At 46.0% G+C, this 25,774-nt stretch overlaps 1 protein-coding gene across 1 annotated transcript in view; it reads right to left on the minus strand.

The window, feature by feature from the left end:
- CRLF3 (cytokine receptor like factor 3) overlaps positions 1-25,774 on the minus strand; it is a 40,692-nt gene that overhangs the window by 13,007 nt on the left and 1,911 nt on the right. The window contains exons 2-4 of the mRNA XM_085862907.1: positions 8,922-9,129; positions 3,859-3,943; positions 3,058-3,235 (exon numbers count right to left, since the gene is read on the minus strand). Of these exons, the coding sequence (XP_085719033.1) occupies positions 3,058-3,235; positions 3,859-3,943; positions 8,922-9,129 (471 nt within the window). The remainder of the gene's footprint in view (positions 1-3,057; positions 3,236-3,858; positions 3,944-8,921; positions 9,130-25,774) is intronic.

The raw sequence follows: 25,774 nt of genomic DNA on the forward strand, positions 1-25,774 counted from the left end.
TGTACCACATAACTTTCCTCGCATTATTGTAGAAATGTTCCCAGTTCGTTTTCGTCTTTTCCTTCATTGGTTCAGCATGGTTCGGATCCGAGTTGAGCCGGGTCTTTATCCCCGATAATCGGTTCATCCTAGCCGGTACGTTCTTGGCAGGTCCGCTCGGCTGCATCCGAATCGGAGAGGTAGTTGGTAGAGTGATTCGGTTCGGGCAAGACGTACCGAGAGCGTGGTTCCCCGGTAGATGACACCGCGTGGTTAATTAGGTAAATTGGTTGCAGACAAAAAGACCCTATGCTACGCGGTGGAGGTATTGGCGTCCACGGTCGGTTAAGCGACCCGCCGCCTCACGGAATTATCCGTGAGCAACGTCCTACAATTCGGAGAGTCTGGTGGGCGACGACGTAACTTTCCCCACCGAGCGGTCGTTCTCACCACCGGTCCTCCGGCCCGCAACAATATATTGGAAAAAATGTAATGGGCCCGATATGTTCTCGTGGATTCGGCATTGCGTGGCGGAGGTATGCACTCTACCGAGTGCTCTTCGACTTTTTAGCTGTTTTATTCATGTTTAGCATCAGGAAGAAGTAGTTTGAATACAAAGTGGATGTGGACTGGCTTTGTATTTTCAGATGCTTACTAGTTTTGTCTGTTTTCGGAGTACTGTAGTCTTGGTTAAACTATAATTCATTTACTTTGTGACACCACATCAAGCAGGGGTGTTGCATCAACTTGTGTAATTCCCCCAGCCTGATCCATGATCTTTACTACCCCCATTAACACTTCCAAACCCAACCCAATTATTTGCTGGTTTTTGCGTTTCCTCCTCCCCTCCTCTCCTGTTAATTTATCCCATTTCTGGCTGTGCCCAATTGTTTTCTCACTACCCCACTGTCAATTCAACCTTCCTCTTATATGAACCTCGCTTTTGTGGAGGAGGGGGAAAAAAAAAATCGCACCCATGTCCGAAGGAAGCGGTTCATTTTGGCATTTTTAATATTAAATAGGCAAAGTCTACAAACAAACGAAGCCCTCTCTAGAACGACACACGATGGGTTAGGAAGGTTATTCATCCTCATTTTTGCCAGAGGGTGGAAGGAAGGACATACCCAAATATTGAAGTGGCTTCACCACTTAAAACACTGGAGACTCATGATCTGACTAATAGCGACTGAGACATCAAATAACAGTTCGCAGCTGGGAAATCTATCAACAAAATTTCAAGCCTCTGTCTCTTTTTGACAAAACGTCAAGTTGCGTGCATTTTTAAGCTTCCTTAGAGCACAGATGTAATTTTATTACTGTTTTTGTGTGTTCTCTGCTCGACACTTCTCACAGTCTTTGAACCAAATTTTGATGAGACATTTGGGAAATATAATAAGTTGCCTAGAAAAACAAGCTCGAATGAGCTAAGATTCTCGGCCTCTTAATGACGTCATAAAAACGAATATGACGTCATTGTGATGTATCAGGTTTGCGATAAATTATCTGTGTTAATACCCGGCTTGATTCCTGCAAACAAAATTCAAACAGCTTGCCTAGTTTCGGAGATAACGGTATAGGCGATTTCTATTAGCGGCGATATTATGACGTCAACTTTTTTTCTCGGAAGAATTTCCAAAATCAGAGATGGTTTCTGCCTGCGCGTGGGCTTTCTGCATATACATGGCAAGTTTCACGAAGATCCGATGAAAACTCTGCGTTGTGAAACAAAAAATGTCAAAAAATAGGAATGGCGTCATAAAAATTGCTATGACGTCATAATGATGTATCATATGTGCGGTAATTCATCTCTGCTAATGCCCTGTTCGATTCCTGCAAACAGAATTCAAAAAGCTTGCCTAGTTTTGCAGATAATTTTTGAGGCGATTTCCATTAGCGGAGATATTTTGACGTCATAACTTTTTTTTCTGGGAGGAATTTTCAAAATCGGAGATGGTTCCTGTCTGCGCAGGGTATTCTTACATATATCTGCCAAGTTTCAGGAAGTTTGGATGAAAACTGGAGGCTGTGAAACAAAAAAAGTCCACAAGAACAACAATGTGAGTAAGACTTAGAGATCCTCCACGAGGATCTAAATATTGTGATTATTTTTTTTTATCAAAAGTTATAGGAGAGGGTATTGTATATTGTACAATGAAAATCGACACCAAGAGAACTGTCCACACATGGTATCTGCCCATTGAAGGTGAGATTCTGAACTTGCTGTTCAGATGTCTTTTTTCCAGGCTCACTGTAACAATGTCCCAGATGTCCCCAGACATCAGATGCGTTTGGAAACGGAAGCAAGCCAAGAAAAGGCAAAGTCGATGGCTCACCATCACAAATCCCCAGGCTTCCCACCGAAGGAAAAGTTTAAGGATAGCAAAAAGTTCATGACCCAATGTCAAATTTTGAAAGAAAGAAAAAATTGTTTTGATTACTTTGACTCCAAGTCCCCACCTCCTGGGGCAGGGAACGAGGGTCAAATCCCCCCCAAAAAAATCAAGACATATTTCATGCGTCCCCCAATGTTGATTGCAATACAAAGTTTCATTAAAATGATGAAAAATGTGCTGCAATATGAGAGTTTTGAAATGATGTAATCCGCCCCAGAATGCTTGGGGCAAAGGTGCAGAAACCCCTCGAAACGGGGTAGAAACTGCAAATGTCGAGCTAGCAACGGCAAGTTTAAAGTGCCCAGTGAGCCGAATCAAGTCACTGAAAATGAACACACAGCGCATGCGCAAAAAGCCTCATTAGCATTCATACGTCATTTCGAGAGTCACATATTGCATTTCTTATTTGACCTTTTGACCCCATCCCAGGACTCCAGGGGGGGCAGGGCCAAAAATGATACTGTTCTCGCACCTTCTTGTCACGTGGTGATGATAACTACCAAGTTTAGTGAATTTCTGCACAACCGTTCAGTAACAGATAGTGGGACAGATGGATGGAGACAGACAGATAGACAGACAGAGCAGATTACAATATCCCCCCCCCCTCTCTCCAATACATCTAAAGAAAATGTAAAACAAAAAGTCAGCATTTCCATTACTGGGTTGTGGCATTTCCTCAACGAACCTTTGTCCAGCGAAGATGAAGTGCACCAGGTCTTTCAACGATGTCGTCGATGCGTATGGGTGGCTGCGCAGCCACTGCTCCATGGGTAGACAGGTGCAACTCTAGTCCTGGGAGGACGGGTCGTGGGAGATTGGCCGACAGGCACGGGACGTCGTTGAGGGATGGAACCTCCGGAAGGCTGTGTAGGCATAACAATGCATTGACAAAGACCAACTCACTCTGCAACAGTTACAAGATCAGTGCGAAAGCTAAGAATGGTGTCCAGCCGACGACATACTGGAGTTGCAGCTCGTAGGTTTACGTGGGGCGCTCAAACTGTTTTCACAATGAGATGCTCGCAATAATCCAAGAAATGCCAACTTTGATATTTTTCAAAAAGGAGGTATAACTAGTAACCATTCCTTTCATGCCACGAGGCACATAGGACTGCCGAGGCAGTTTCATTTGGCTAAGGAGTACAGTCCTGAATGGATCACCACTCCGACACAGGATACTCAAATGGCTTAGTACCCGAGTAAGCTGGTACTCATTTTGCCGACTTCGAAAGGATGACGGGCTGAGTCAACCCACTTGGTGTTATTTAACAGCACGGCCGGGGCTTAAACTCAGACCCTAAGATCTTATGCCAGATCTACCTGTACTGTTAAGCCAACACCAGGCTTAGAAAAGAGGTATAATGAGTCATAAATAAGTATGCATGCATACACAAGCACAAAACACATCCTTATACTTCTCCTTGGCAGGTCTACAACTATTGTAAATATTTCATTTGGATAAGTTTTTGAACACCCCTGAATTCACCTGCCCAGTTGGACTCTTGCTGCTGCATCTCTTAAGTCAAGAAGCTTCTCTGGAGCACCCGAGTGAACTTGCAAAGCAGCTTCTCCTGGAGGATGACAATGAGATAAGTGTTAAAAGCCATCACAGCATGGTGAAATGGGGGCAATCTATTTATTATGTATGCAAATATGGTGAAAACTTTGATCGCCACTATATGCTACATCTTAGCATAAAATTTTGCTCTCTTTACTCTCATATGCTTTACTGTCTTTCTCCACTCCTTCCACATCCCCTCCCCACCCTGAACAATTCCTTTTCTTTTTTTACATTTTTATTTTCATAATGTATCACACTCTTACTTTAAGTCCTTAAGGAGAGTGGTCCATTAGACCATTACTACTCAATTTGTTCTCCATACTTACCCATATCACTATGAACTTTGCCCTCCCCCCCCCCAAACCACCCTTTGTTGACCCACAGCTCATATATTTGATGAAATTTGTGCCCATTCCCTTCAACCCCTCTCCCCCCACAGTTGTCAGCTTGTTAATCTTCCAAGCTCTGTAATTCAACAATTACCTGGACCTTGACCGACATTATTTTTTTATTTACAAATCAAGATTTTTCAACATGGATGTATAGAATATAAGCATGCCACTCGCATCTCATTCAGTTCAATTTTTATTGACACCGTGAAATCTAACTCGGTTCATAATTTATCGCTCAAAGATGAAATGCGAAAGAAATCAGAACTGCACCCGGTCGAGTGCATAGTCCCACCTCGGGTGCCGATTCTAAACAAAAATATAATCAATAACAGCACAGCTACTATTATGGTCCATATACCCCAATCATTCCATGCACCCTGTTATGTCAAAGATTATCCTTATCATTATTACCATAGATTACTATTATCCGAAGCTTCATTGATTAATTATTAGGATTTTAACAACCACTTTTGTGCACATTAAAGTTAAATTGTGTCAATGAAGGTGAATATGAAGAAAATTCAAACGATATTAATTCCCCATGACTTGTCGATCTATATGTATGAAGTTTCGCATCGATCTGTTATGTGGTTCTGGGGAAGAAGATGTTTTTTTTTTTTTTAACGTTTTTATTGTCAATCCAATGTGGCCGCCAGACCAAGTGACCGATGACGTCATAAATGTAATTCTTCACTCCCATCAGGTCGTCGATCAGATATATGAAGTTTTGGATTTTTCAGATAAATTTTCGATTCAACCAATTATGGCTAGAACTTCCTTTTCTTTTTTTTACATTTTTCTTTTTTTACATTTTATTTCACTAATCACATCATCGTTATCACCCTATGGGGAGTTGATGACATATGCCAAGTTTCAAATTTTTTTGTTGAGTGGTTTTGGAGAAAAAAGATGTCCAAATTTTTCCTTTAATCCAAAATAGCTGCCATATTATGACCTATGACGACAGCCCATCAGGCCAGGATCTGCGCGACCCACAGTCCTCGTCGGAGCAACCCATATTACAGTATGAGCGTTACCCGTCTTCACCGCTTGGCTCAAGCTGATTCTCCATTAGGGAAAAACATCTTTGTTTCCAGACATGCAAAAAATCCATGTGGTCATGCTGAATGTTTGTTTTCCTCAAATGTAAAAAAAAAAAAGTTAAACGAAAATACAGACACAATTAAAACAAGCGACATCATGACTAGGTCAATTCTGCAATCTCCCAACACCTTTAAACTGAGCTGAATGAGGAGTGACGTCACAATTGCAGGCGTGAACGATCGGGTCACTTAACAATTGATGTTTCTGACCAATGAGGGCTCCGACGGGCCCAGGTATGTAAAAAGAGGCGTATCATATGGACTTGCCGGGAGGCATCTTGGATTTCCAGCGAGACGGTTCCAGTTTTGGTTGTGTGGAAACTGAACTATTGATTGAATGTAAAAATGCAAAATTAACTTAGTTTATTGCTTTTAAGAATGAATTTAATAAATATATGCTGGGAAAACTAGGAGAGGGTAGAATACACACATTCCTCTGAAGTCGTAAACAACCTTGCAAAACCTTATCGATCTGATGACCATCTGAACCCACAATATCTCCCCCCCCCCCAACGACACCCTTTCCCGGGGCTATAAGCAAGCTCCAAAACAGACCAATTATTATCCTTCTATGTTGCAATTTTAAAGTTCACAAAGTTCCATCTGTTATCCAGACACACCCTGGTGAAACTGTATATATATTCTATATTCTATGTAGAATTAAGTCTTCGGCTTACTACGATGTGGCGGACTGAGGTCTTCCTTCTGTGCACAGAAGTGTCTTTTGTTTTGCTCAATAAACGACTTGTATATGAACTTGAGGCAGCAGAAAACTGCTTCCACGGTTGTGATTGCAGTTGTGCATGATTTTATGTGTACATAGATTTTAATACCGAATGGTACAACTTTTTGAGCTGCCCAGAGAGCTTAGAGATAAACACACTTGCCTTTGAGCATTCTAATCTGAGCAATGTTGATGGCATGATGGACCAAAAAGGAGAAATTATCATTTCAGCAATGTACATACAGTAGTTTCCCAGATACGTGCTGGGTGGATTGCGTAAGTGCTGCAACCAAGCTGTCTTTACCAGAGCTTCGGGAAGCAGTGCAGGAGAGGGACCTGCACTGCTTCCCGAAGCTCAATTAAGAGCGAAGGGGTCTACAGAGGCTGGTATTCATACCTTTTGATTAACGATTATGCAAGAAGTTCTGACTATAAAGCATTGATTGAAACCGAATGAATAACAGCTTATAATGAATATTCCGGAAAATAAAAATGCTGACATGACCATCATAAATTGTATGAATGAGCAGAGTAGGTGATCCAAAGGGTGATCTTGTGCCAAGCAATGCAGCATGTTCTTCTGACACGTCCCTTTATTTGGGCGGTGTATAGGCAACAGACAGCTACCTCAATTGCTCCCGAAAATAAAAATAAAAACATAACCCGAGTGATCCACGTTATGGGCATATATAATACATCGTGGCTATATTGCTCATATCATTCAAATTGCACCCCTTCTCTTCACTCCCTCCAAAGGAAGAATGTCAAGATGGGTGAAAAAAAATTTCTTCAAAGCTTGATGGAATCTTGATGGAAACTTGCACAAGCACAACTTCAGGGTGTCCTCATTAATCCCTGAAAGTTTCAGCTTCCGAGGTCAAATCCTCTACAAGGAGTAGATGAAACACAACATACATATATCCACCATTTCTCTCTCTCTCTCTCTCTCTCACATTCTCTCTCACATTCTCTCTCACATTCTCTCTCACATTCTCTCTCACATTCTCTCTCACATTCTCTCTCACATTCTCTCTCACATTCTCTCTCACATTCTCTCTCACATTCTCTCTCACATTCTCTCTCACATTCTCTCTCACATTCTCTCTCACATTCTCTCTCACATTCTCTCTCACATTCTCTCTCACATTCTCTCTCACATTCTCTCTCACATTCTCTCTCACATTCTCTCTCACATTCTCTCTCACATTCTCTCTCACATTCTCTCTCACATTCTCTCTCACATTCTCTCTCACATTCTCTCTCACATTCTCTCTCACATTCTCTCTCACATTCTCTCTCACATTCTCTCTCACATTCTCTCTCACATTCTCTCTCACATTCTCTCTCACATTCTCTCTCACATTCTCTCTCACATTCTCTCTCACATTCTCTCTCACATTCTCTCTCACATTCTCTCTCACATTCTCTCTCACATTCTCTCTCACATTCTCTCTCACATTCTCTCTCACATTCTCTCTCACATTCTCTCTCACATTCTCTCTCACATTCTCTCTCACATTCTCTCTCACATTCTCTCTCACATTCTCTCTCACATTCTCTCTCACATTCTCTCTCACATTCTCTCTCACATTCTCTCTCACATTCTCTCTCACATTCTCTCTCACATTCTCTCTCACATTCTCTCTCACATTCTCTCTCACATTCTCTCTCACATTCTCTCTCACATTCTCTCTCACATTCTCTCTCACATTCTCTCTCACATTCTCTCTCACATTCTCTCTCACATTCTCTCTCACATTCTCTCTCACATTCTCTCTCACATTCTCTCTCACATTCTCTCTCACATTCTCTCATACTCTCTCTCACATTCTCTCATACTCTCTCTCACATTCTCTCATACTCTCTCTCACATTCTCTCATACTCTCTCTCTCTCTCTCTCTCTCACATTCTCTCTCACATTCTCTCTCATTCTCTCTCATTCTCTCTCACATTCTCTCTCACATTCTCTCTCACATTCTCTCTCACATTCTCTCTCACATTCTCTCATACTCACTCTCACATTCTCTCTCACATTCTCTCTCACATTCTCTCTCTCTCTCTCTCTCATTCTCTCATACTCACTCTCTCTCTCTCTCTCTCTCACATTCTCTCATACTCACTCTCTCTCTCTCTCTCACATTCTCTCATACTCACTCTCTCTCTCTCTCACATTCTCTCATACTCACTCTCTCTCTCTCACATTCTCTCATACTCACTCTCTCTCTCTCACATTCTCTCATACTCACTCTCTCTCTCTCTCATTCTCTCATACTCACTCTCTCTCTCTCATTCTCTCATACTCACTCTCTCTCTCTCATTCTCTCATACTCACTCTCTCTCTCTCTCACATTCTCTCATACTCACTCTCTCTCTCATTCTCTCATACTCACTCTCTCTCTCTCATTCTCTCATACTCACTCTCTCTCTCTCACATTCTCTCATACTCACTCTCTCTCTCTCTCACATTCTCTCATACTCACTCTCTCTCTCTCTCACATTCTCTCATACTCACTCTCTCTCTCTCTCTCTCTCTCTCACACCCTTATACTCACTCTCTCTCTCTCTCTCTCTCTCTCTCTCTCTCTCTCTCTCTCTCTCTCTCTCTCTCTCTCTCTCTCTCTCTCTCTCTCTCTCTCTCTCTCTCTCTCTCATAGAGATATGGCAGGGAAGCAAAAGAATACTGAGAATCTTGATGAAAAATTGAAGAATGAGTAGTTAAACAAATAAGTATTTAAAGTGAAAGACGGACGTGTCTCCAAGGTGCCCACCCTGTGTCATGAGGTCAGCAACAGCATCCACCTTCTGCTGGAGAAGTTCCTGGCATTTGTCGAGGGGCTGGCAGGCACTCCGCTCAATGCTGTTCACCTCAGCAAGTAGCACGGCTAGTCGAGCCTCCATCTGTCTTCCCAGCTCTTCGTGCAGGCGACCAAAGTGGCGTTTCAACACAATCCGTGCATCATTCGCGCTGGACTCTACCTGTCAGGTATGGTTGACATCACAGCAGCCACAAATAAACCAAGGTACACTGACTAAAGGCTCCCTACACATCACTATCCCCCCCCCCCAAAAAAAAAAATTTGTCCTGATCAGAGCAGTGGGGTAGGTCAGTTGGCAACATTCTCATCATTGGGCTATCCGGTCTGGGTTTAACCCGGAAGTAAAGATATTTTAAATTACAAAACAAACAACCTGCCCAAATGATGCAGTGCCAGTGCTAGGTGCTGTATCTTGGAACACTCCTCTTGATGGGATACAAAATGGGCTGTCTCATTAGTGTTTACATTGTAGATGCGAAGCATCCTATGGTATCTCCCAAAAATGAGGGCATCAAGTGCTTGCACCCTAACCAAATTCTCTGCTTACACATGTTAAGTTTGATTACACTCAAGGTAAGAATGATGTTATTATGTAGAAGATAAGCAGAAAACTGAGAGATTAAGTGAATGGAGGGTGGAGGGTGGAGGGTGGAGATGGACCAAATGCCTTCCCTCCCGTGTCCGAATTGCCCCGTTACCCTCGCCAGACGAGAGGCGAGAGGGTCCGTTTGTCCGTCTGTTTGTTTGTCTGCACAGAAGGTGAGTACGGTTTTTCTGCCCAAAAGGTGAGTATGGTTTTTCTCTGCAACCGCGTGTTGGATTGACACAAAAATTTTCACCATAGGAGCAACTACTCGTGCAGAATGTTCTTATGATAATGATGTCATAGGTTACATGGTGTGGCAGCCATGTTGGAAAAAAAGGAAAAACTTTGGACCTCTGTATCTTCAAAACTGCACCATGGGGAAAAAAAAATGAAACTTGGCACATGTTAAGTACTCCACATGGGGAATAAGTATGAATTTTGTATGATGTCATAGGTGCCTTCATTATGACGTCATACTTGCATACGAAGAACGTTATATCCGAAGAGGATGAAAAGTTTTGAAGGTTATCATGGGATAAATTGGTCAAAAAAAAAAGTGATAACATCATCAGTTATGTGGTTAGGCAGCCACATGATTAAAAAAAGAAATAAAACCTTCAAAAATCATCTTCTCTGAAACGCCTGAACAGATCAAGGCAAAATTTTACAAACATGACCGCCTATCCACGAGGAACAAAGTGATTCCACATATGATGTCATAGGTCACATGGTATGGCAGCCATATTGGATTTACCCAAAAGCATTGAAATATCTTCTTCTCCAGAAAGGCTGGACAGATGAAGGGAAACGTTACACACGTTCCCCAAGTCTTGGCGATACCAGGGTGTTCACAAATAATTGATAGCTCACATGGTCTGGCAGCCATATTTGATTGCACGAAAATCTTTAAAAAAAAAACAAAAAAAAACAAAAACTTTCTCTTCAACCACTTCATCGATCAATGTAAAACATCAAATTATGATCTCGTAGTGATGGAGAATACATGGTGTTTCAAAAAGATTGATAAAACTTTGACTTCCTGCCATTTCTTTGTTTTTTGACCGATACCATTTTCCTTTTCAGGGTTTGGGGTTGTTATCGTGGTATTTGTTCCCTGGGATTTCCAGCTCCGCAGCCCAACTATGCCATTGACAATGAAGCAGAAGACAAAAGTGGTGGTTGTCATATGAGAGTAAATCATATGCAGACACCCGCCGGAGGTTCTGCCGCGAATACGACCTCAGAACACGTGATGGACCCACAAATGGTGCCATTCAAGGTATTGTGAAAGATTTTCAGCACAAGGGTACAGTGCACAACCAGAGCAAGGGCAACAGTAGCAGGCCAGCATCAGTAACCAAGAGCCATAAGCCAACATCGACGCCGTGTTGGATTCTGCAGGGGAACAGCCCCAAGAAGTATGACCGCCCCAATAAGTGCTCCCAGGAGCTAGGCATCAAACCAACATCAGCCTGGCATATCCTCACTCAGCAACTGAAGCTTTTCGCATACATCATCTCTATTAGGCATAAACTCAATCAAGATGACACGAGAGGAGACTTGATATGTGCAATTGGTTCAGTGACAGGATGGAGTGGTACCCAAACTGAATCAACCTGATCTGGTTCAGTGATGAAGCTCATTTCCACTTGAACGGTGCCATCAACAACATTTTCTGTGGGGCAGAACCACCTGAGATCACTGAGAGGTACCAGAAAGGGCCTAAGGTCACATGCTTCTGCACCTTCAATGCCAGATGGGGAATGCTCGGGCCTTACTGGTTTCAGAATGACAACAGCAGGATGAATGACGATCAACGGTGAGTGCTCCCAGGCCGTGCTCCAGAAGTTTCATAATGATCTAGCCCAAAAGGTCACCCCAAACCAGCTCAGCGTGACCTGGTTTATGCAGGATGGTGCACCCGCACATACAGTGCTGGTGAAACCATCACTTTCCTGTGGCAGCTCTTCAGAAACCGCCTCATAGCCCTGGGTACCATTCATGACTGGGCACCCCATAGTCCAGACTTGAACCCTCTGGACTACTGGTTCTGGGGGGGGGGGGGGGTTGCCAACGGCTCTGTCTACACCAACCGCTCTGCCACACTGGATGATCTGAAGCAGGAGGTGTCAGACTACCTCCAGGCAGTTCCACATGAGAACGATAGGAAAGTTGGACAGAACTTTGGAGTTAGGATCAATGCCTCTCTGAACCACGGAGGGCACACATCGTAAACATCAATTACAAGGATTTTGTGTAAATGCCAATTTCAGACCTTGGGCTCTCACTTACTCCAGCAGTGACTGACCGCAACAACAATCAGTGATAGAAAATACCATGTCACAAGCTTTCAATAAATATTTGGTTCATGTTCCTGAGGTTTCTGTTTCTTTGTACACATTAAAACTTGCATCACTCATTTTTGAAACACCCTGTATATTATTTAAATTTCAACCTGATCAAACGCATGGTCAGCCAGCCAGAATTATTTGATTTTTTGAATCTGGATTCTTATTTTATTTTATTTTGTTTGAATAAGGCTCACTCGGCTGAATTTGGATGGATTTGAGGCTAGAGAAGTAGGAGCTGAAACCTGAATCCTATCTGGGTTCCTCCTGATGACTTCATCTTTGCTTTTTGCTTGTTGGGATTCCCTCCGATTACTCCAATGCCGACAGTATTTGGTCTTCCATTTGATTTGAATCTATTTTAATCCCATTCTGAATTCAATTGAATAATAATAATAATAATAAACATCATGGGTCAGGGTCAAGTGTCCGATCAAAGTGGCACGTCTTGGTACCCGGTCATCACTGCCAGCAGTTATAAAGTGGCAGTTCCAGTTACGTCTATTATTAATTCCGTAACACACCGGTACACAAACACCACACAAAACAAGTCCTGGCAAGGTAAACACCGCACAACACAAGTTATATTTTATGACAAAAAGCCGATTTGTGTTCTACACAGTTCAAGTGTGTAGTTCAATTGAAATAACATCAAAGTTTTAAAGCCTGGAGAAAAAGAAAGGCCAAAACCATTTTTTTTGGAAGTTTACCGCCATTGATGCACTGTCTTTTACACCACCCTGTTTAACACGTTACATTGGTTATTTGTGTCTGTTTGTGTCTTTTATGATGTCCTTAAAACAGTAAGTTTCCCGTTTGGAATGATTTTCACTTTTGTTTGACTGCCAGACAGGGAAGCGAAGGCAGCGTGAGGGAAGGGAAGGGAAGACAGCGTGAGGGAAGGGAAGGGAAGGCAGCGTGAGGGAAGGGAAGGGAAGGCAGCGTGAGGGAAGGGAAGGGAAGGCAGCGTGAGGGAAGGGAAGGCAGCGTGAGGGAAGGGAAGGGATGGCTTCATGAGGGAGGGGAAGGGAAGGCAGCATGCGGGAGGGGAAGGGAAGGCAGCATGAGGGAGGGGAAGGGAAGGCAGCGCGAGGGAAGGGAAGGCAGCAAGAGGGAAGGGAAGGAAGCGTGAGGAGAAGGCAGCTAGGGGAGAGGAAGGCAGAGCGAGGGGTAGGGAAGGCAACATGGGAAGGGAGTGTAAGGGGGGGTAGTCAGTGTACCAGGGTATTACCGGGGCAATACAACACACCCAAACAGCAACATTTTCATGAGACAAATTGCGGAATTAATCTGTGCAGCATTTTGACTGCTTAAGAAAAATAAAAAAGGTTTCATTTGTCCAAGTCGCACATTCTTTGACACCCCTTCCTCTCCTCGACCTTTGGATAGTTGTATGGTGGTGGAGAGGTTTGGGAGGAGGATAACGTGAGGGGAAGAGAGGGGAAGAGGCAGCGAGAGGGGAGGGAGGGGAAGAAGGCAGCGAGAGGGGAGGGGAGGGGAAGAAGGCAGCGAGAGGGAAGGGGAGGGGAAGAAGGCAGCGAGAGGAGAGGGAAGGGGAAGAAGGCAGTGAGAGGGAGGGAGGGGAAGAAGGCAGCGAGAGGGGAGGGGAGGGGAAGAAGGCAGCGAAAGGGGAGGGGAGGGGAAGAAGGCAGCGAGAGGGGAGGGGAGGGGAAGAAGGCGGCGAGAGGGGAGGGGAGGGTGAAGGCGGCGAGAGGGGAGGGGAGGGAGAAGGCGGCGAGAGGGGAGGGAGGAGAAAGCGGCGAGAGGGGAGGGGAAGGGAAGAAGGCAGCGAGAGGGGAGGGGAGGGGAAGAAGGCAGCAAGAGGGGAGGGGAGGGGAAGAAGGCAGCGAGAGGGGAGGGAGGGGAAGAAGGCAGCGAGAGGGGAGGGAGGGGAAGAAGGTAGCGAGAGGGGAGGGGGAGGGAAGAAGGCAGCGAGAGGCGAGGGGAGGGGAAGAAGGCAGCGAGAGGGAAGGGGAGGGGAAGAAGGCAGCGAGAGGGAAGGGGAGGGGAAGAAGGCAGCGAGAGGAGAGGGAAGGGGAAGAAGGCAGTGAGAGGGGAGGGGAAGAAGGCAGCGAGAGGAGAGGGAAGGGGAAGAAGGCAGTGAGAGGGGAGGGGAGGGGAAGAAGGCAGCGAGAGGGGAGGGGAGGGAAGAAGGCAGCGAGAGGGGAGGGGAGGGGAAGAAGGCAGCGAGAGGGGAGGGGAGGGGAAGAAGGCGGCGAGAGGGGAGGGGAGGGGAAGAAGGCGGCGAGAGGGGAGGGGAGGGAGAAGGCGGCGAGAGGGGAGGGAGGAGAAAGCGGCGAGAGGGGAGGGGAAGGGAAGAAGGCAGCGAGAGGGGAGGGGAGGGGAAGAAGGCAGCGAGAGGGGAGGGGAGGGGAAGAAGGCAGCGAGAGGGGAGGGAGGGGAAGGTGGCGAGAGGGGAGGGGAGGGGAAGGTGGCGAGTGGGGAGGGGAGGGGAAGAAGGCGGCGAGAGGGGAGGGGAGGGGAAGAAGGCAGCGAGAGGGGAGGGGAGGGGAAGAAGGCAGCGAGAGGGGAGGGGAGGGGAAGAAGGCAGCGAGAGGGAGGGGAGGGGAAGAAGGCAGCGAGAGGGAGGGGAAGAAGGCAGCGAGAGGGAGGGGAGGGGAAGAAGGCAGCGAGAGGGAGGGGAGGGGAAGAAGGCAGCGAGAGGGAGGGGAGGGGAATAAGGCAGCGAGAGGGAGGGGAGGGGAAGAAGGCAGCGAGAGGGAAGGGAGGGGAAGAAGGCAGCGAGAGGGAGGGGAGGGGAAGAAGGCAGCGAGAGGGAGGGGAGGGAAGAAGGCAGCGAGAGGAGGGGGGAAGAAGGCAGCGAGAGGGAGGGGGGAGAAGGCAGCGAGAGGGAGGGGGGAGAAGGCAGCGAGAGGGAGGGGGGAGAAGGCAGCGAGAGGGAGGGGGGAAGAAGGCAGCGAGAGGGAGGGGGGGAAGAAGGCAGCGAGAGGGGAAGGGAGGAGAAGAAGGCTGAAGAAGGTTTATTTCATTCAAACCGACTGGCAGGGTCTCCAAGCAGCCATCAAACTTCTAGACTGCTCTCCCATCGCTGCTTTCTCCAACATCAACTCATCCTGGGAATTCTTTCAAAGAAACTTGCTCTCCCTCATGCATAGATTGATCCCCTCTCATCTTCAGTTGTCCTACCCTTCCTCCCGCCCATGGTTCACTGAAGCTTGTGGCGAGGCAGCTGTCCAGAAACTTGCCTTTGCCTCATGGAAAGCAAACCCAACTGAGGGTAATCTCAGTTCCTTCCATAAAACTCGGAACAAGCATGTATCTACCCTGAGGAGAGCCAGAAAACAACATCTTTCGAAGCTCAAGTCTGAACTCTCAAACCTCTCCCCTCCTCCAAATCCTGGTGGCATCTAATCAAATCTGTTTCTGGTGTATGTTCCCCCTCCATCCCCTCCCTTACCTCAAATGGCCGCACTGCTGATACCGCACGTGAAAAGGCTGAATGCCTAAAGTCTGCGTTTGCATCGAAATCTTGTGTCCAAAACCCATCGCTTCCTGCACCCACCTTACCCAGTCACACCCAGCTGTCCCAGGACTCTGTGTCCTTTTCTCCTGACAAGGTGGAGGGCTTGCTGTCAAATCTCGACTCAGATTCTGCAACTGGTCCAGACGGCATCAGCCCACGTGTCCTAAAAACCTGCTCCTCTGCTCTTGCTCACCCTCTCTGTTCTATTCACCCTCTCATTTGCCCAAGGTCATCTGCCATCTGCTTGGAAATCAGCAAACATCACTGCGCTGCATAAAAAGGTACAAAAACAGATCCCTGTAACTACAGACCAAACAGCCTTCTCCAAATCATCAGCAAGATTATGGAATCCATCCTCACTTCAGACATTAAATTCTTCCTCTTCTCCAATGGCTTGATTTCCAATCATCAATTTGGTTTCAGACCAGGTCACTTCACCCTGGATATGCTGTTTCTGCTTTCCCAACAATGGATGGAGGTACTCGATGCTAGACATGAAATCAGAGCCATATCCCGAGAAATATCGTGTGCTTTTGACACGGTCTGGCACCCTGTCCTGCTCACCAAACTCTCTTCCTATGGTATCCAAGGCCATCCCGTCTCATGGCTCGCAGACTTCCTCTCCTGTCGCAGCCAACGTGTGGCCCTAAATGGAGTTCTTTTATCCCCTCTTCCTGTCCAGGCTGGAGTTTGTCAAGGTAGCGTTCTGGGCCCTGTTCTTTTTCTGGTTTTCATCAATGATCTTTCCGACTCTCTGGAAAATACTCTATAGCTCTTTGCTGATGACTCCACCCTCTGCCGGACCATCTGTCATCCCTCAGACCGGCAAGCAGCAGCTTCTTCGCTCACTGCAGATCTGGATAAAATCACAAATTGGTCTAACTCGTGGAACATGTCTTTCAATCCAGACAAATCTCACACTCTCACTCTGTCTCTCTGAAAGGACCGTTTGGAACCCCCCCCCCATCCACTTTCTCAACAATCCTCTGGAAGAAGTTCTTTTGTTCAAGCTTCTGGGTCTCACTATCTGCCATTATCTTTCCTGGGAAAGCCACATTTCCAACCTCGCCTCCAAAGCCAGTTGCCGACTGGGAATCCTCCGTCGTGTAAAGTCCTTCCTCAGCCCACCTGAGCTCCTGACCACTAACAAAGCTTTTCTCCGTAGCCCGATTGAGTACTGCTCTCCCCTCTGGGCTGGTGCTCCTGCCTCTCACCTTTCTCGGCTTCATGCTGTGGAAATCAAGGCTTTTAGGATCATTGGTATCTGCCGCAATGAAACTGAGTCTTTGGGGGTCTCACTCTCTCACCGCAGACAGGTCAGTGGTCTTTCTGTCTTCTACCATCCCCTCTCCAGCCTCACCCCCAACACCCCCCCCCCTCCACTGCCTCTGTCTGCGATCTGTTCCCTCCATATCTCCACAAGGCGCTCAAGGTCTGCCAGCAACCCCCTGCTAGTAAAACTACCGAAATCAAGAATCACTGCTCACCTTCATTCTTTCATTCATCTTTTTTTTCCTGCCTTTGGAACAAGCTCTGTCCGTCTGCGTGTCTGTCCGTCTGTGGGTCATAAGCACCGCCCATTCTGCAGGCCACGCCCTCCGGCCGTCCAGAAATCGCCGCCATCTTTTTCTCTCCACGTAGCTCGGATTGTTTTTCAGGCCTCATGGACATTTTAAGACTGAACAACATATCTTCTACATTACATGAATTACCGTTTTGAGGAAGAAAGTAACATTTTCATTACACCTCAAATGAGGTAATATATGTTTTGTTCGCAGCGATCATTCTCTAATATACATCGCCCAATGAAGGTACGTTAATTCTCACATGAGGCAGAGGACAGAAAATCGTGGCATTTCAGTAAAAAAAACAAACAAACAAAAAAAAAAAAACGTTGTGGGACGTCAAACGCAGTTATTTCTGTCTGCGAGACAGTGACGTGTCACTTATAACTCAATGTTTGCTTTCCAGAATTTGCAATGACTGTTGCAAGCAAAAACATCCTGTGTTAGCTTCCGTGCGGAGTACGAAAAGAGACATCCCTATACATGACGTCATCAATCACAGGAATACTCTAATAATTGGAGGTTTAAAAAAAAAAAAAATCACATCCAAAAACTGATGGAAAAAAATGATGATATCGGATAGAAAGTTTATTTGTCGATTACTATGAGAGGGAGAATAAGAAGAAGAGTAGGAAATATCATGCAAATATGGCAGTTTCGTGCGAGGTGTCTGTCATCTCATCTATCTATCTATCTATATATATACTAGTACGTGCCCGTAAAATAAATAAATAAATGTATAAATATTCCAACCGCGAGCAAGAAACAACAACCACACAGGCCGTTTCTTCGCTCTCGCGTGCCCGTACGTGCGTGGCGCAGAAGTTCGCATATCACAGTTACGATGATTCGCAATTTAGGTTTTAATGGCCAATTATTCAATTAGCGCCAACGTATTTTACCTTTTCGCAATGTCGTCGCAAGGAAAAACAAAAAAAAAAAAGAGAAGAGAGAAAAAAAATTACTTCCTGGTTCGGAGAATACCAGCACTCTGATGTTACCGAAATTTATGCACCGTTTAATATGAAAACGATCATAACTTGGGGCATTGTGTTTATCTATAAATGCGCATAAGAAAGAGAAATTATTAGAATACACGAAGTCATCACTCTCCGGAAGTCCTTACATTGTAATCCGGAATGGGGAACGCGGCTGAGCTTCCCTTCCCCATCGGCCACGCAACAACGTGTCTTGTCATTGGTTTGGTAAATAAATGGCCATAACTTGGGAAGCACTTTTCCGAGTAATATCAAACCTTGAAAAGGCACATCCTCAGGGCCCCAGCAATATATCTGCCAAGTTTCAATTAGATTGGACCAGTGGTTGTCGAGAAACAGCAGTCACAGATACACACACTGCTGGAATTATACACACACACGCACACGCACACGCACACGCACACACACAACTAAAACTCTAATCTTGTATGTATGTAATGTTGCGAATTCGCGCCCGCCGGCGTGCGAACGGCCGCGTGACTCGAATCGCGCACGTCGCCCACCGGACGGACAATTCAGTCGTGACTCTCTCGGACCAACGCCGGGAGCTAGTCACGGGTAGGGGTTTAACCTCACCACGATCGTGCCAATTGCCCACCCGAACAGGATAGGGTCGCTCGCCAAATTCGATCTCCCTAAGTACCTGCGCGAATGGTCGACCGGGCGATCGCACCACGCCACAGGCCGACTCCGGACACGAACCGCTTAAGCGGTCCGCTCCGTGCTACAGTGATAACCGAGCGGTGTTATCGTTGGCCTCGACGGTTCCGATTGATTATCGGGCGTATTAAGCCCACTACGAACCCTTTACGTGAAGCAGGATGGAGGGTCAATTAAAAGGAAGGAGACGAAGCTAAACGGGCACAGTTCAACATGCAAGCACTTTATTTACACGACACATGGAAAGCACACATATACAGTCAAAATACACCGATAGCAGTTAAAACAAAAGAAGCAACGACGCAGAGTTACTCCCGACTACGCGCACACACGGCAACACTTAAACAGTTCTACTTTACAAGACACGGCGCCAACACACATCCATACAAAAACCCCGAAAAGAAAATGGTGACTTCCCTTTGGGGCCGTCGAGTCCCTCTCCCACGTCCGTCGGCGTGGTCGTGCCTGGCCGCGACTCCGTGCCCTGGCGTGGTAGGCGAGTCCTCTCCGGCGTGCCTGGCACCAGCACATGTTGGCCGCTCGACGCCACGGTACGGGGTTTCCGGCGCTATCCCAGCGCGGATAGAAGGGGGGGGGAAACGTAGTTGCTCAAGGTCACGGTGTGTGGAATGGCAGACGCTCTGTCCCGCCAGCGGGGTCTCGGGACCGCCCCACAGAAGACCAGGCCAGCGGCCACCACGAAGAGAAGAGTGAGCCGGAAGAGCGGAAGAGGATGAAAAGAGCAAGAACACCACCCACAAGCGCTCCGCCCGTGTCCGACTTTAATAGCCCGGGGCTCCGCCCTTCACTCCGCTCCCGTTTTCGGCTCTGCCTCCCCTCGAGTTTCTTGGAGAAGCTTCTCGAAGGGGGCGTGCCCTCACGCTTTCCCTCCACCCCACTCCGTCCGGGGGCCGAGGGAGTCAGTTTTTGGCTTGGAGCCAGAGCATTATTCCCCCAAAAAGAGGCCCCCACCTTTTCTCACCTTTGACCTGCATCGCTCTTCCGCCACTCCAAAGCACGGGGAAGTCAGATGGGAAAAACAGGCGGGAAAAATCCACGTGCCATCGTTGTGCCTTCTTCTTTCCCTCCTTGCGTTCTCGACGGTTTCCAACGCGGAAACCGTTGTAGTGTGGACCGTGGAGGATGGCGTTCGTCAGCGGGGGTAGTGGCGAAGATTGTGGTGGTTGTTGTGAGGGTAATTGTAGCGCGGTTGGCGTTGTGGTGTAGTTGGTGGTGGTTGTTGTTTGCGTGGAGGCTTGTCATTTAAAATAACAATAGAAAAAGAAAAACGGCTATCTCAAAGGATCGCAACCCGAATGAATCACATAAATTCCCTCTAGACAACGGATTTGGGCTAACTACACATGTACTTAAGAGATATCTCACCTACGGGACCTGAATGGTGGTTTGCGAATTTCCACAGCCGTGACAGTATGCATGTTCCCGAAATACAGCCAAAACTGCACACGATAGCGCAAAAATTTCAGCCCACATTACTCACCATTCTCCTGCGGTGTGCAGTATCAAGTTTCGTTCAAATTGGGCAACGAAAAAAATGAAAAATCAATTCCCGATTCAGTGAAGTCCTCTTCGGGAGTATTTGATCAATGAAAACAACCTCAGCGGTATAGTTCGCTGGAGCTATCTTTTTTTTTCTTGAAATGATTTTTTTCATCAACTGCTGTCACAACGGGAACCCAACGGGTTCACGGGCCGTCTAGTATATATATATATATATATATATATATATATATATATATATATATATATATATATATATATATATATATATATATATATATATATTGTTGCGAATTCGCGCCCACCGGCGTGCGATCGGCCACGTAATTCGAATCGCGACCGCGTCTCCCACCGGACAGACAATTCAGTTGTGACCCTCTGGGAACTACCGCCCGGAGCCAGTCACGGGTGGGGGTTTAACCTCACCACAACTCAGTCCACATTCTACCCGCGCGACATAGGGTCCGATCGCCGAATGCTCGATTTACCTAAGTACTCGCGCGAGTAGCGTACCGAGGAGTTGTACCACGCCACAGGCCGACTCCGGACACGAACCGCTTAAGCGGTTCGTTCCGTATTACAGGGATAACTGAGCGGAGTTATCGTCGGCATTGACAGTTCCGATTAATTACCGGGATTTGAAACCCACTACGAATCACTTACGTGATGCAAGATGGAGATTCAATGAAAGGAAAAGACGAAGTGAAATGGGAAAACAGTTCACACAATCAACTTTATTTACACACACACACAGACAAGCACATATTCACAGCCATACAGTCAAAACAAGATGCAACGAAAGCAAACACACGATGCAGAACTATAACCGAATAAAAGGGGGCAATTATTTACACACGGCAACACTTACACAGTTTCTACTTCACGGACTGGCGCCACCCAAAGACATTTACACAAAACCCCAAAAGAAAAGGAAGTCGCGACTTCCCTGGGCGCGTCCTCCCCTCCTCCCACGACCGTCGACGTGGTCGCGCCTGGCCCCGACTCCTCTCGCGGTCTGCGAGCTCGTGCCGCGCCTCCCATCCGTGCCTCCTTGGACAGGCCGCCCGCCAAACCGCGAGCACAGGACCAGAACGAGCCAAGACCCAGCCTCCACAGCTGCCAGAGCAGACGAGTGCAGAGGAAGAGGAAGAGCCAGCGAGGAAGAAGGAACGCGAAGCCAGGACCAGGACGAGAGAAGAGGGCGTGCGATTCACGAGGAAGAGAAGAAGGAAAAAGAAGCAGCCCCAGAAGAAGCGAACCCTCCTCATCCGTTTCTTTTATAGCGCGGGGTCCCGCCCTTCGCTCTGCCCCGTCTTTGGCTCCGCCTCTCCTCTAGCCCTTTCGAGAAGCTCCTCGAAAAGGGGCGTTTCCTCCTCACGGCCGCCTCACACCCGTATCCACCAATCGCCAGCGAGCTCTTGCAGCCTCTCCCATCAGCCCCCGGCACCGCAAAAAGGCGGGAAAACTCGCGCGCCGTTGTAGGCCTTTCACGGGGCCTTCGTTTGAAGTCTTCGGACGGTCCAAAATAACGATAGAACAGAAAAACGGCTAACTCAAAGAATCGCAGCCCGATAAATCACATATATTCCCTCTATACAACGGGTTTGGACTAACTACACATGAACTTACCGAGATATCTCACCTGAGGACTCTTTATGGTGTAATGCGAATTTCCACAACCGTAACAATATATAAAGCTGAGTTTGTGTTTGTGGGTGGATGTGTGGGTCTGAACAAGGTGTTTTCATTAGAACGAAAATACTCATTAATATTTGAAGTGTTTCATTTTTAAAAAGTCCCTTTGTCGGTGTTTTGTATGTACTGTATGCTGTTGAGATGTCCAGTGGTGTGTTGTTACCAAGCAGCTAGCTAGCGCTTGCCAAGCCAGCTGTTCCTTATCAATGGTTTCTTATGGAGTGCTTGCTTGAGTGCTGAAGCCACGTGACAAGCACTGCACAAGAAACTTGGTAACTGAACACACCCCAGATTCATTACATGGTGATGATGATAAACATATAGAGAATAATTATTTCAACTAAGTTGATGAATTCGTCTCTCAAGGGGTGGGGTGGGAAGAGGGACCCGACAACACCAGGTACCCCTGCTGGTCTTATTATGTAATGTGAACCGTGGTGCCTGTCCGTGCATTTGTCTGTCTCCCGTTTATGGTGGCCACTTCCCATGCTGCGTTTGAAAAGCTGCTGATTGGTTATTTTACTGATCTTGATGCAATATCGTGTCACTTTATTGTCCCTTCCAGTAATCTTTAAAATCAACATGAACATCTGGATTAAAGTGAAATTAATACAGAATTTCAGCGGTTTTGGCAGGATTTTCACCAGAATCGTTCAGTTTTTGCAGAAAGCATGAAACTTTGCACAGGGATACTACTACCACTGGGGATCTTAAAAAAAACAATGGACCCCAAAAATCCACGCCCCCTAGTGGCCACCATCTTGATTATAAATATTGCCGCCAAAATATGGCATCTCGTCTATATTTGTTGTATTCGACTGCTCTAAACACAGGATATGATGTGTCTATATAATATTTGTTCATTTCTTATTCTTTGTTTCATGCCTTTGTTGTGAGAAAATTGTCATCTCAAGGCATATGGCACAAATTTAGCATTGAAATAAGTGAAAACATTGAGATAACATTACTAAATAAAAGTTCTTTATTTTCAGGTTGCAATGACATGGTGTGAATGATGGAGAAACAGTTCCAGCTTGTTAAACCAAGTGATGTAGCTGAAGTCCAGAGGCCACCAATAGACTGCACCTTGTGCATTCTTTGTCGGAGGACAACATCCGAATCACTTTCACAGCCCTGGTGAGGACGAGGACGAGGTCATGTCGAAGGGACTGGAACAGGTTTTCAATCATTTGAAACAAACGTAGTGAAATTCAAAGAACCTTGAGTTAACATTGCTTGCTTTCATTGGAGCACTTTGGACATGTGATTTCGAGTTATACACAGAATCCTTGGCTAAATTGGCCCCATGGTTCTTTGCAATGTATCATGCACACTATGCCAGATGGGTTCCTGTGCACGTACGCGACATGACCACTCTTCACCAAAGATGTCCAGATGTTTATGGGCAGTTCATGCGTGGTGCCTTTACTTCAAATAAAACAGGACATTCATTCTCTGCCATAGGACTTGACCAAGCCCATGAACATCTGAATGCACGTGTTAAAGGTGATGGGGTCTCACCGAAAACCCTGGTGCCCTATGGAGATGGATAGTGAGAAGGCCCTCAGTTGTCAGCCATAATACCTGAATTTGAAGAACAGTTTGATCCCAATGATGGTAACGATGCTGATGACAAGCATCATGAACAAACCCATAGTTTGCAGAAATCCTTTTTTGAAGATGTTTGGGATTTCTACCTTAGAACAATTAGGAAATCCATTTCTTGATCGTAGTAAGGATTTGCTTACATTACACACCCAGGAAATCATGCCGATGACTGTTGTTGAAACTATCCAACAGATTCATGCAACAGCAGAAAAAACAGTAGTCACTACTTTCATTGAGGCCAGGCTCTTAAAAAATGAAACACTAGTCAGTGCACCAATATCAAGGAACCCATTTCCACTATTCAGTTGACTGAATAAGGCGGCCCAATAAAAGGATAAGCAGAAGATTTCTGAACTCAAGAGTGACTGTTCTTTGTTTGCTAGATTATACAGAGGTAAGCCAGTCAAGACAAGGAAATCTGGAGGAATTTTTCAAGCACAAGAATCAGAAATTTCCACCATCATTATCTACAGCAGGGAAACTTAGGCAAGGAAAGAAATCTGATCTCCTCGGATGTCTTGAATCTAGCAGAAAATCAGCCTACTTGAATACCCCAACTGCTGAAGTAAGAATACTTGATGGTGCTGCAGTGGTGCACTTTCTGGCAGTTGGAGAATCCAGGACCTTTGGGGAATATGCCAGGGAGGTATTTGTACCATATGTAGTTTCAGAGCTAAAAAGGTCTCTTAGAGTCGATATTGTTTGGGATGTTTATCGGAGAAACACTTTGAAGCTTACAGCAAGAGAAAATAGAGGGACAGGGGCCCGTAGACGTGTGTCTCCAAATGTGAAGCTGCCAGGGAATTGGAAAAACTTCCTTCGCAATGATGACAACTAGGATGAACTCTTCCAGTTCCTAGGTGCTGAGTGTGTCAAAGGACACTGGTGACAGGGTTATCATATACACTGCTCATGAGTCAGTTGTCAGCTCTAATATGAACCACAACTTGGATGGACTACAGCCTTGCTCACATGAGGAGGCTGACACCAGGAATCCACCCCATGTAAAAAATGCCCTGAATTCTGGTTTTAAAGATGTGATGATCAGGACTGTTGACACAGAGGTTGTTGTTTTGGCTGTGGCTCATTTTCAGAACTTGGAAAACCTTGAAAAACTATCGATAGCGTTTGGAACAAGAAAGGAATACCGATACATTCCCGTGCATGAGATAGCAACAGCAATTGGCCCTGAAATGACAAAAGGTTTGCCCTTTTTTCATGCTTTCTCAGGATGTGACACGACATCCTCCTTTGAAAATAATGGCAAGAAGTCTGCGTGGAATACCTGGCGTGCGTGGCCAGAGATCACTGAATGCTTTGCATTCTTGTCATCACCAGTGTCACCAATTCTACTGGAGAATATCATGGAAAAACTTGAACGCTTTGTTGTGCTCCTGCACTGTCGTACCAGTGATGATGTTAATGTGAACACTGCAAGATTGACACTGTTTTCCAGAATGTCAAGGACCCTTGATAACATTCCACCTATAAAGGCAGCCCTCGAGGACCACACAAGGAGATCAGTATATCAAGCCGGACATATCTGGGAACAATGCCTTGAACAGCTGCCAACAGTTCCCAATCCATCTGACTGGGGCTGGGAGACCGATCAGGACAATTTCAGGCCTAAGTGGACAGTTCTACCTATTGCCGAGAAAGCTTGCCTCAAGCTTATTGCATGCAAGTGTACTAATTCCTGCAGAGGGAACTGCAAATGTTATAAAACAAATTCCACAATAAAGCCAGTTTGCACTGCCCTGTGCATATGTGGTGGCACTTGTTATGAAGTACAACTGTCTTCACAAGAAAATTAAGGTAACTGCGTCGTCAGTGACAATGATAAACCAGAAAAACCTATATAGGTGGCACGGTTGTAATTTTTCTGCCACTTGGGGGCACCTATAGGGGTTCATAAAATTAATCTCTGGCATCCTTGACCAGGTGTCAAGGTTTGTTCCTAAAATGATCTAGGTATGGTCTGAAATGATTGATACATTCAGGAGTTGTTTGCATTAAACTGAAATATGGAATATTGACCTTTTTCACTTTCATACCCATATTGGAATCAAGTATGACATAATCAGATATGCCTCTTACAGCATGGTATTTGATGCATCTGATGCCCTTGAAAAAGATGCCATCTGGTTGACTGACACTGAAAACATTGGAATTGCTGTTTGAATTATGTTTCTATCATGATTAACAACAGAGATATTCAATATTTTCCGATTTGGTGGCCACCATCTTGAATTTCAAAATGGCCAACATCAGGTTTGCATGGAAATGACTTAAATGAGTTCCTTGATCCTGAAAATGTAGGGTTAGACCTTAAAATAACTT

The sequence above is a fragment of the Eptatretus burgeri genome, chromosome 17 (genome assembly GCF_056783735.1).
Source record: "Eptatretus burgeri isolate ZD-2024b chromosome 17, Ebu_testis_v1, whole genome shotgun sequence".
NCBI lineage: Eukaryota > Metazoa > Chordata > Myxini > Myxiniformes > Myxinidae > Eptatretus > Eptatretus burgeri.